Source organism: Rhinoraja longicauda, chromosome 15 (genome assembly GCF_053455715.1).
Source record: "Rhinoraja longicauda isolate Sanriku21f chromosome 15, sRhiLon1.1, whole genome shotgun sequence".
Lineage (NCBI taxonomy): Eukaryota > Metazoa > Chordata > Chondrichthyes > Rajiformes > Arhynchobatidae > Rhinoraja > Rhinoraja longicauda.
Window position 1 is genome coordinate 8,278,175 of NC_135967.1, and position 12,185 is coordinate 8,290,359.

At 45.9% G+C, this 12,185-nt stretch overlaps 1 protein-coding gene across 2 annotated transcripts in view; it reads left to right on the forward strand.

Annotated features, from left to right (window-relative positions):
* Positions 1–2,563: 2,563 nt before the first annotated feature.
* Positions 2,564–12,185, forward strand: part of LOC144600509 (septin-6) — a 79,105-nt gene continuing 69,483 nt past the window's right edge. Inside the window, exon 1 of one of the 2 annotated variants that reach the window (XM_078412165.1) lies at positions 2,564–2,721. In XM_078412165.1, coding sequence (XP_078268291.1) covers positions 2,692–2,721 — 30 coding nt within the window. In that variant the 5' untranslated portion in view covers positions 2,564–2,691. The remainder of the gene's footprint in view (positions 2,722–12,185) is intronic. The other variant, XM_078412166.1, reaches the window with a different exon arrangement.

A 12,185-nucleotide genomic window follows, 5' to 3' on the forward strand; every position in this document is an offset into this window, starting at 1 on the left:
CTGTGGTTCCAACTCACTAACAGACTGCTGGAACAAAGTTCATAAGTGATAGGAGCAGAATTAGGCCGTTCGGCCCATCGAGTCTACCCCTCCATTCAATCATGGCTGATTTACCTTTCCCTCTCAACCCCATTTTCCTGCCTTCTCCCCATAACCCCTGACACCCTTACTAATCAAGAATCCATCTCTGCCTTAAAAATATCCATTGACGGCCTCCACAGCCTTCTGTGGCAAAGACTTCCACAGATTCACCGCCCTCTGACTAAAGAAATCTCCCCTCATCTCCTTGCTAGAGGAACGTCATATAATTCTGAGGCTATGACCTCTGGTCCTAGATTCTTCCCAGATAGAAGGGCAGGTAGCATCTGTGCAGCGAAACACACAGAATCGACCCTTGACAGATAATCTTTCGGTTCGGGGTAAAAAAGACACAAAGTGCCGGAGTAACTCAGCGGGTCAGGCAGCACCTCTGGAGACATGGATAGGCGACTTTTCGTGTCGGGACCCTTCTTTTCAAGAGAGAGTTAGATTTAGCTCTTCGGGCTAAAGGAATAGACAATAGACAATAGGTGCAGGAGGAGGCCATTCGGCCCTTCGAGCCAGCACCGCCATTCAATGTGATCATGGCTGATCATTCTCAATCAGTACCCCGTTCCTGCCTTCTCCCCATACCCCCTGACTCCGCTATCCTTAAGAGCTCTATCCAGCTCTCTCTTGAATGCATTCAGAGAATTGGCCTCCACTGCCTTCTGAGGCAGAGAATTCCACAGATTCACAACTCTCTGACTGAAAAAGTTTTTCCTCATCTCAGTTCTAAATGGCCTACCCCTTATTCTTAAACTGTGGCCCCTTGTTCTGGACTCCCCCAACATTGGGAACATGTTTCCTGCCTCTAACGTGTCCACCCCCTTAATAATCTTATACGTTTCGATAAGATCTCCTCTCATACTTCTAAATTCCAGTGTATACAAGCCTAGTCACTCCAGTCTTTCAACATATGATAGACCCGCCATTCTGGGAATTAACCTAGTAAACCTAGCCCTCAATAACAAGAATATCTTTCCTCAAATTTGGAGACCAAAACTGCACACAGTACTCCAGGTGTGGTCTCACTAGGGCTCTGTACAACTGCATAAGGACCTCTTTGCTCCAATACTCAACTCCTCTTGTTATGAAGGCCAACATTCCATTGGCTTTCTTCACTGCCTGCTGTACCTGCATGCTTCCTTTCAGTGACTGATGCACTAGGACACCCAGATCTCATTGTACGTCCCCTGTTCCTAACTTGACACCATTCAGATAATCAAGATATACAAGGAAAAAGCAGGGGCACTGATTCTAGATTCTAGATTCAGCCATGATCATATTGAATGGCGGTGCTGGCTCGAAGGGCCTACTCCTGAATCTATCTTTCTATGCTTCTATGCTTCTTCAGACTGCTCAGACGATGCTTCGGCTTGGTACCCTTTGGGTCAAGATTCCAGCATCTACAGTCTCACCAGCTGGTGATCTGTGCTGGAAATTTCACTTGCAACCAATTCCCTCGAGAAATTCAATATCAATGAGCTCTGACAAGGCACAAACTATTGGCAGTTGTACCAATTGCTTTTTGGAATAATATTGCTGCGTGTGTTGATGCCTTCCCGAGGGGAATGCTGTATTTAAAACAATCAGAAAAGCATGCACTTATCATCAGCTAATGAGAAAATAAAATCACACTTTTAATGTTCGCTGTGGTTAGGGTTCATCTAACGCCCCCCCCCCCCCCCCCCCCCCCGGCGTCTATTTTGATGGCACCACGTGGAAATTAAGAACGGGGTATTGCAAATACCGTTTTAATAAAGGAAAAACGATAGGAACAAGCACACGCGTCGCTGTATACAGCGGAGTGTGAGTGCGTGGGGCTTATACACTGCTTACAGTAGGAGGTGCAATATTTTTACAACGTGGATTTACGTCATGGTGGAAGCTAAAGGTTACACCTTTGAAATGATGGTGGGAGGTCGCTGCGTTGTTGGTGCTTACAACTATCAACCACTACTTAAGTGGGAAGGGAAACAAGGCAATTAGCTGTAATTGACTCACCCAACATGGCAATAAAATACCCAGATATCGGCACCGGCTTTTGAATTTCCCCCTCAAAATGAAATACAACGATAATGAATGTTGGAGGGGGCAATCTTCGTGTAAATATCTATACTTTGAGTTTAATTTTTAACTTGTACAGTTCTGTCTTTCGAGTTTAAATGAGTAGTGAAATAAACAATTTGCTGTAATTAAATAATTTAGAAAATTCAAGTTGCATAAGTCTGTTGGTTACGGAGCAATTGTTTATGAACCGGTGCAGTGTAAAATATTACAGCAGAAAACAAAAATGATACAGTACTTTAGGTTTCCGCTCGAGTGTGCTGGATGGGACCCGGGCACAATGAAAAGTAGGGGTGCCGCCCACACATGCTGAAGATGTTGTTGCAGGGGAAGACTGCAGGGTGGGGGTGAAGAGGCACTTTGTTACGGTAATATGATTTGTTAACAGTGGGCAGACCGGGAATGAATAACTGGCGAGAAGGAGATGATTGAGAGAGGGCGTTGGGAGGATTGGAAGTGCTGGCACCCCCGCGGCCGCGCGGTGGTAGCGCCCTGAATGTATCCAGCTGCAACATTCGGCAGGGAGTCGGTGAAGGAGCGACCATGGCGGCGGCGGTGGAGGCTCGGCAGTCGGTGAGTGTTGGCTGGCATGCTGATCACCCGCCCTCCTCTATTCCGCTGGAAAATGCATGCGGTTATTTGCACCCAGGGGGAGAGTTAGCGGGCAGCCCAGGAGGGGTTCTCCGCTCTGTTGTGCACTAGGAGCTACCTCGCCCCCGGGCTGTTACCGCTGGCTGCTGCTGCTGGCGGTGGTGGTCAGCGCCTTAGCTATTGTTCACTTGAGGAAGATGTGGGCTGGATGCAAGCAAGGGAAGGCGCTGGGCGTCGACTTCTGGCACGGAATGGAAATTAAATTAACCAAAGCAAATAAGGGCGAGGAGGGGAGAAATAGCGGGGTGGATGGAGGTAAAGAGAGAGGAATCTGGGGGTTGGAAATCCACCCTGGCTTGTAACGCTCAGCCTCAGCAGGTCCGCTTCAGAAATTGGGACCCATTCACTCGGGGGGGGTATTTCGGATACCGGCGACATCCCGGTACCGACAGAAGGAGAACCTCTCCTCCCGACCATTTCCAGCACCTTGTTGTAGGTGGAGAGGCACCGTTATAACAGGCCACCTGCTCATTTGGCTTTTTATTTGTGTAATTGAAATGAACAGCTGGTTGTGTAGCGGGCAGTTTCCTGCAGAGCCGAGCCGAGCCCGGCCATGCTCCTCCCAGTCATTGAAATCACCTCATCCCCGAGTTAAAACGGGAGCAGTCTTTCCTCCTACGTTCATGATCGCACCGACATGACTGGGGGTTGACCCCGCCGAGAGAGGCACTTCGTCAGATTCAGGGTGACAGCAGAGTGTGTTGCATGTGAAATAAAATGTGTGGCAGAGCACCGTTGGGGAAATAACGGGTGAAGGTTGAAAGGAAGTAGAGGCAATAGCTTAGCTTGAGATATTCAAGGCCTGGAGGTTTTGTTAGCAATGTGGAAGAACTGCAGATGCTGGTTTACACCGAAGATAGACACAGAATGCTGGAGTAACTCAGCGAGACTGGCAGCATCTCTGGAGAGAAGGAATGGGTGTCGTTTCGTGTCAAGACCCTTCTTCAGACTGACTGAACTCTGAAGGGATGCTGCCTGTCCCGGTTTTGTTAGCAGTCATCGTTGAGGTTGTAATCGAGCTCCAAGTAAATTAACTGGTTGGATTGTAAGGGTGTTTCACAAGTAAGTTATTCAAGGGGGATATTGGATTCTCTCTACCATCATAGTATTTAAGATTCTGATGACTTTAAAATAGAGCAGTTTCTGAATTGATTGATTTCCGATTCAAAGGCCTGTGACAATTTTGGCGTTTAAATCTTGGTCGTTTATACTTTTCGGGTCTTCCTGTTGATGGTTTTGTCTCCCTGCATGTCTGACACACATGTTGGTGGGTGTGTGGCACATGTGGCTCTGCCGTGAGACAGGAAGGCTCAGTGAATGCTTTTCTTTGCTGTTGAAATTTTATTTTCTGAGTTGGTCCTAATTAGTTTAGCGAGGCAATCAGTATAACGGGGCATCATGTGGTATAAGAAAATAACTGCAGATGCTGGTATGTTCAGCATGAAGGGCCTGTTCCTGTGCTGTGCAGTTCTGAGTGTTTGGCATATTAAACAAATAATAAATGGCTGCCAACGTGGTTCTTGAGGTGATGACATTTAAGTGCTCATCAAGATGATGGGTGTTGATGAGAAATTTGGTTTGTTTTAATCCATTCCTAGAATATGTTAATACATGCACAGTATTGAAGGAGATAGTTTGGATTGGCCTTGGGATAAAGTAATACAGCAAGTTGGAATTTGGCTGTCTTATTCTGAAGTAGTTACATTTGCTTTTGGGCAATGTATTTAGCAGAAGAGAGATGGAGAAGACTAAACTGTACAAAGTTTAACTGCGTGGGCCTTTATGGCCAGCTGTGCCTTGGACTGTGTAAAATGGTGCCAAAGTCTGGCGACTATTGTATATAGACTCGGTGGGCTAATTATTTGCATGCTGTAAAAACATGCACCTCCAGATTCGGGGGCAGTTTCTTCCCAGCTGTTATCCTACCAACAACTAGAGAGCAATCCTGAACTGCTAAGTACCTTATTGGTAACCCTTAGACTATCTTTGATCAGACTTTACTGGCTTTATCTTGCACTAAGCATTATTCCCTTATCATGTGAATCTGTGGAATTCTCTGCCTCAGAAGGCAGTGGAGGCCAATTCTCTGAATACATTCAAGAGAGAGCTAGATAGAGCTCTTAAGGATAGCGGAGTCAGGGGGTATGGGGAGAAGGCAGGAACGGGGTACTGATTGAGAATGATCAGCCATGATCACATTGAATGGTGGTGCTGGCTCGAAGGGCCGAATGGCCTCCTACTGCACCTATTGTCTATTGTCTATGTATCTATACACTGTAAATGGCTCAATTGCAATCATGTATAGTCTTTCCACTGACTGGTTAGCATGCAACTAAAGCTTTTCACATGTACATTTCAGTCAGAGAGTTGTAAATCTGTGGAATTCTCTGCCTCAGAAGGCAGTGGAGGCAAGTTCTTTGAATGTATTCAAGAGAGAGCTAGATAGAGCTCTTAAGGAAAGTGGAGTCAGGGGGTATGGGGAGAAGGCAGGAACGGGGTACTGATTGAGAATGATCAGCCATGATCACATTGAATGGTGGTGCTGGCTCGAAGGCCCGAATGGCCTACTCCTGCACCTATTGTCGATGTGACAATAAACTAAACTGAAACTGGGGTACTTCATCAGGGATTGTCTTTATGTATGGCAATAACCTCACTGATCTACATGCAAAAAAAAGTATTTCCCTGTACCTTGGTACACGTGACAATAAAAGAACCATTGAACCATTGGAGGTTGATGGTTGGCCTTATTGAACTGCAACAGTCTTTGTGATGGTACTCTAGTGAATCCCAGGATAGAGTTCGGCAGCAATGTATCTGGTAACATGCTGCACTTCAGAGGCTGGATTGCTAAACTAGAGATGTGAGTTTGAATCCCAGTATAGCACTGGTGGAAATACAATATTTAGAATAAAGCAGTAATGGTGACAGTGAAACTCGGCAGATTGCCATTAAAATCGCCTTTGCACACACAGAATATGTCTTGCTTGCTAATGACCTTTTTAAAAAGGCAGAGGCCTGCCTTTCTTGGTATATATGACTTCAAACCCGAAGCAATATTGCCCTTAACCAACCTGAAATAGCCTCGCAAACTGCTGATCAAGATTTAATGGATTGAGCAATGAATGCTGGAAGTCTGTTCCTCAAATCCCATGAATGAATAACCAACCAAATAATGAGGATGGACACAAAATGCTGGAGTAACTCAGCGGGACAGGCAGCATCTCTGGAGAGAAGGAGTAGGTGATGTTTTGAGTCGAGACCCTTCATCACGAGTCTGATGAAGGGTTTTGACCCGAAATGGTACCTATTCCTTTTCTCCAGAGATACTGCCTGACCCGTTGTTACTCCAGCATTTTGTCTATCTTTGGTGTAGACCAGCATCTGCAGTTCCTTCTTGCACAACCAAATAATGAGTGTGATTACATTGCACAAGTCATGATGGCGTGTGAAATGAAGATGATGCTGTTCCCCTGAATGTTTGGGAGTAAAGGGCTGATAAAGTAGGATTGATTGAAAAGATACATCATGGAAATAGGCCATTCAGCCCACTGAATCCATGCTGACCATTGATCTCCCGTTCACGCTAGTTCTATGTTATCCCTCTTTCGCATTCACTCCCCACACGCTGGGGGCAACTTAGAGGCCTTTTAACATACAAACTCCACAATGCTAGAACTGTTACAATGCTTCCCCTTAACATAGTATTAGAAATGGAAGGGAGGTGGGGAGGGGTGTTGAGGTCAGAGGCATTGTCCTGGTGAGTGACTCGGACTCTGGGGAACAGTGTTGAACATTGAGTGTTTAACAGCTGCAGTTGTCCGTACAGACCATGAGCATTAGTGATGATGAAGATGCTTGTCAGTCATTGTTAGTGTCAAGCTAGGGCATACACAGCGATGTGAATAGCATACACAGGCATACACAGGGCATACACAGCGATTGTTAGTGTTAAGGCATACACAGCGATTGTTAGTGTCAAGCTAGGGCATACACAGCAATGTGAAACTGTCCACAACAATCTCTTCTCTTCCAATTTCCCCAAGTCCCAAAAGAGCACTTCTCATTTCACCAGTAATAATCTCATTCTTGTATCTAAGTGTAAGAAAATAACTGCAGATGCTGGTACAAATCGAAGGTATTTACTCACGAAATGCTGGAGTAACTCAGCAGGTCAGGCAGCATCTCGGGAGAGAAGGAATGGGTGACGTTTCGGGTCGAGACCCTTCTTCAGTTTGAAGAAGGGTCTCGACCCGAAACGTCACCCATTCCTTCTCTCCTGAGATGCTGCCTGACCTGCTGAGTTACTCCAGCATTTTGTGAATAAATACCCTCATTGTTGTATCTGATTGCTTTTGAATGTCTCTCTTCATTGTGGAGAAGATTGTTAATCCAGTGGCAATATTACTGAAATATGAAGCATGTTGTAGCCCAAGTCCAGTCTCGGTATTAAGATGAAACAACCAGGTTTTCTCCACATAGTAGCAACAGGAAAAGCAAACTGACTTGGTTCACAGCTGTTAAGCCCCCCCCCCCCCCCAGCTTGTACAAACACTTTCCTCCCCCTCCCCTTGATCTTCTCCCCACCTCCAACCCTCTCTCTTTTCTTCCCCCCCACTTTCTCCACTAAAAGTTACCCAGTTCCATAGTTTGCAATAATGTAGCCAATGAGTGCCCTATCAGGGAACCTCCTTGCTGAAGGTCATCTCTTGGCAGCCCTGATTTGTCCTGTTTTTCTCGCTTCCAATTTCTATCTCCTCCCCCACTGCAATCAGTCTGAAGAAGGATCTTGAGCCGAAAGGTTGCTTATCTATTGTCTTCAGAGATACTGCCTGAACCGCTGAGATACTCCAGCAATGTCTGTCCCAAGGATGTCTTGCAGTCTTCCAACGAGTTCTTGCATATTTGCACTTGGGTTGTGAGTTTTAATTAACGTTGTATTAATCTTTAATGTTGGGGCAGGCATTTTGTTTCCATTCTAACCATTAATCCTTGTTTTTCTGCTGTTTGACTTAATGTTGCAAGGCAGGAAGAGCAGGATTTTAATGCAGAAGATGACGTTCATTACTCACTTGGCAGGATCTCTCTCACTGCGTTAATAGTCTGGCAAGCTTAAATTACTGACGGTGTTTGTAATTGTTTAAATATAGCACAGTATTGTGATTTGTCCACTTTCTGTGGATTTTCAGTGGGGCAATTAAGATATTTGCAGCTCCTTAATGTTGTTTCTAATCGAATATGCCACAAATGCAGTCGGCAAGTTGTTGGTTCCAGCGGCTTGGGGCTTGTCTGCCTAGCACGTGAAGCCTGGGTTCGGCGGATTGCGCGGAGGAAACCACCACAAGGTTCAACGGGCAGAAAGACGATCCCAGCAAAGCGCCGTGGAGCGCAAACAGGGCAGAGTGAGATACGTAGGACACTTCTGTCCATCCACTGCATCCTGACCTGTCCCCAGCCGTCTCGACTACGTCTTGCTGCTGGAACCCGATAGGCCAGGACGAGAGAGTGAGGCCGACGATCTGTGCAACTCCCCCTCACTTAAATCCAAGTCAAGCGCAAGTCATGACTTCAACCTCGGCCAGCCGGCGATCCCAATCAGCAGTCGAATTAATAAGACTGAAAGTGAAGTCATAGTCATCTTCGAACCCGAAGGACGAACAACAACAACAAATAACATCTAAATGCGAAGGGTTGTGTGGGTGAAGGAGAATATTGGAAATGATGAGGCATGCAGTCTGCCAATAATTACCCCCCTCCCCCCCCGCACTCACTTTTAGGCTAACAGAATAAAGCAAAATAGACCAAACAGATAGGAGATTCCTGTACAGGTAGGTGGCTGTTGAGTGTGAATACGGTTGGTTCTGGTTTGCCAGATCTTTAAAGGGGAAGTGCTTTTTTAAAAAAAATCAGGAAATTAAAAATCATGGGGAACTGGCACAGAAGGGGAGGTGTGAGGTCTGGAGCAGATGAGTCACGATCATGTTGAAAAATGAAATATGCTTGAGTGTGGAAAGACAGAATCCTGTTCATATTTTTTTGGCCCATGTACTCTAATTACCAGTGGATGGCTATTTAGTTTGTAGTTTAGAAATACACCGTGGAAACGTGTCCTTCTGCCCACCGAGTCCGCACCGACCAGTGATTTCCCCCCCACACACTAATGCTATCCTACACACACCGGGCACAATTCACAATTTTACTGAAGCTAATTAACCTACAAACCTTGAGTGTGGGAGGAAACTGGAGCACCCGGAGAAAACCCACACGGTCATCGGGAGAAGGTACAAATTCCGTACAGATGGAACCCGGGTCTCTGGCACTGTAAGGCAGCAACTCTACCGCTGTGCCACCCCAAACTTGTGTTGTCTTTCCCCATTGTGGCAAACTGCACAAAGCCAAAATTTCAGAGAGGGAGAAGACACTGTACAAAAAATCTTGTATATGAATGTCCTACAGTGCAGTTTTAATTGCTGTTCATTAATGTTATTTACTGAATATCCCTGTTAGAGACCAATGCATTTTTCACAAAATGCTGGAGTAACTCAGCAGGTCAGGCAGCATCTCGGGAGAGAACGAATGGGTGACGTTTTGGGTCGAGACCCTTCTTCAGACTGAAGAAGGTTCTCAACCTGAAACGTCACCCATTCGTTCTTTCCCGAGGTGCTGCCTGACCCGCTGAGTTACTCCAGCATTTTGTGTCTATCTTCGATGTAAACCAGCGTCTGCAGTTTTTTTTCCTACACGTACTGCCTCATTTTTCATCCAGTTAATGATTTGAATCGCACATTGTTAACAATGGTAAAGTATGTCAGGAATTTAGAGACGAGGTGTTTTGGAAATATCAAAGTTAATGTTAGCGCAAGAGTTTTGTTTTAAACCAGGAAGAAGGTAAAGCTACTGTTTTTAGAACCTTACTCTAATGAGTTCTGCTGAACAGCAGCCACGTATCCTGTTTTCAAAGCTTTTCCCACATTTAATTAAAAACAACTTCATACATGTACTGTTTCAATCAACCGTTTGCTGTTTGCAGTGCTTAATGATGCCTCCATTCCCAGCGCGGTCAATACTGTTCCTTCCCACTGCCTCCTCAAAAGATGCCCGTGAATGTGCTGAGAGGCGGTGGAAGTATTTTCATTGTGAACTGAGGCAACAGTCTCAGTTGTTTACTGATTTGCACCTGGTACACATAACATGCATGGGCGTAGGATTGTGACGCACTTTTTCTCCCCCAATGTCTCAAAACAATTTGTGAGTTCGGCTTTATTTCTCATTTAGCATCAAGGTTCATTGAGATGTAGCGTTAGGAGCCAAAGAGTCACTTTTATTTGCAGAAAATGTAGTCTGTCTCCATTTGCTCTCCCTGCCCTAGCGGTGTTTGTATTTGATGGTGCGTGAGTTCAAAACGATCTGTTTTCTAATGTCAACCTCCTTCACCACAGGGCAACTTTAACCGTTCCAATGGACTAATTTGTCAGTGTGGAATAGTGTCTTCGTAAATTGAAAGAATATGGGGGTTTGGAAATGCATGCAGCATTTCCCAGACTTCACGGTTCAAAGCTAGAAATCGTTGCAAGCAACTATCAGTCGCGCTTTATCATTCCTTCTCTCCCGAGATGCTGCCTGACCTGCTGAGTTACTCCAGCATTTTGTGAATAAAGCGCTTTATCATCACGTGTGCAGACAGTGAAGTTCCTTCCGGAGTCGCCAGATTGGGCGCCATTTCCCTAAATGGTCCGCTCGCTAGGTCTCGTGGAGCTGCGCCCTATCCAGGCGAGCCCCAGGCTGCTGCAGGGCCTCCAGCCCTCGCCTTCATCTGGATCGTTCAGTGACCTGACGTCCCTCTCCTCGCCCGGCCAACTTTGTGTCCCACAGCCGACCTTGACTGAACTGCCGTTCAAGTGAGTGGCTCGGTTTGCCGAGGCCATTCCTTGGAGCACTTCCTGAAACAAAGGGCGTGTTTAGCAGCAGAGCTCTCCAGTTCCAGGGCTGTTTAGTTTAGAGATACAGCGCGGGAACAGGCCCTTCGGCCCACTGAGTCCGCGTCGACCAGCGATCACCCCGTATGCTAGCACTATCCTACACTAGGAACAATTTACAATCTTTACTGAAGCCAATCAACCTACAAACCAGTAGGTGTTTTGAGTGTGGGAGGAAACTGGAGCACCCGGGGAAGACCCACGTGGTCACAGGGAGAACATGCAAACTCCGTACAGACAGCACCCGTAGTCAGGTTCAAACCCGAGCCTCTGGCACTAAAGGCAGCAACTCCACCACTGCCCCAGTTCCGACAGATGTACTGGTGATGCGTCTCAAACCATTGCTTTTGGACACTGCTACACAATTACTGTGAATGTAATTCATAATCTAGCAACATGCAACCCAGCATTTATTTTTAATAGAAGTGCTAACTTCTTATCTGCTCTGCTAACGTCTAAGTTGAGTAAGACTGAATGCACAAGCAGATACTAATTTACAGAATCTCCTCTGGCAATTAGACTCTAATGAGGTTTGTTTCGTTGTACTTATATGAGCCATTTCTAACAGTGATCTGAGCAATAGCGATTGGGGACAGACTAGATCTGTAGGCAGCTGAACTGCGGACTAAATTGTGGCCATGCCGTGGAATGGTGAGATGCCATTGAAATTAAATTACTAGACTTGTATCCAGTGGGACTAATCATTTATTCAGAGATGTGATTTTGAATCCCACCACGGCAACTATATTCAAGTAATGATAGCCCTGAAGCAACTAGATTAATTAGAAGCAACTAATTTCAAGTAAGCAGTATGAATGTTGATTTCTCTAATCTCCAGTAACCCCTTCATTCCCTCTTACCCCCACCCGAGTGGTTCCACTGTTCACATCCCTGTATCCCATCACCTCTTCCCCAGCCAACAATGGGCCATTATGGGCTCCACCCTTCCTTGGTCATCTGTTGCCGGCCCTGATTTGTTCTGGCCTTTTCCTACCTCCAATTCCCACCCCTCTACTTGTGTGAAGAAGGGCTCCGACCCGAATTGTCACCTGTTCCTTTTCTCCAGAGATGCTGCCTGACCCGCTGAGTTGCTCCAGCAGTAAGTCTTCTCTTCGGGATGAACCAGCATCTGCGGTTCCTTCCTACATTGTTTAAAAACCTGTCTGCTTTGCTAATATCTTCCAGGAAAAGAGGTTTGCCATCCTTCCTTGTCCTGGCTTGTATGGGACTCCAGACCCACCAAATGACAGGCTTGTAAATTCCAGGGAAATTCTGATGGAAAATCCTGGTGGTGGTAGTGGGAAAGCATTGAATTAATAATCTTTGTGTCTGTCTTCAGTGAATAGTCTTAGTTGTACAGCACTGAAATGGGCCCATTGGTATAACTCATCCATACTGAGCAAGAAACTC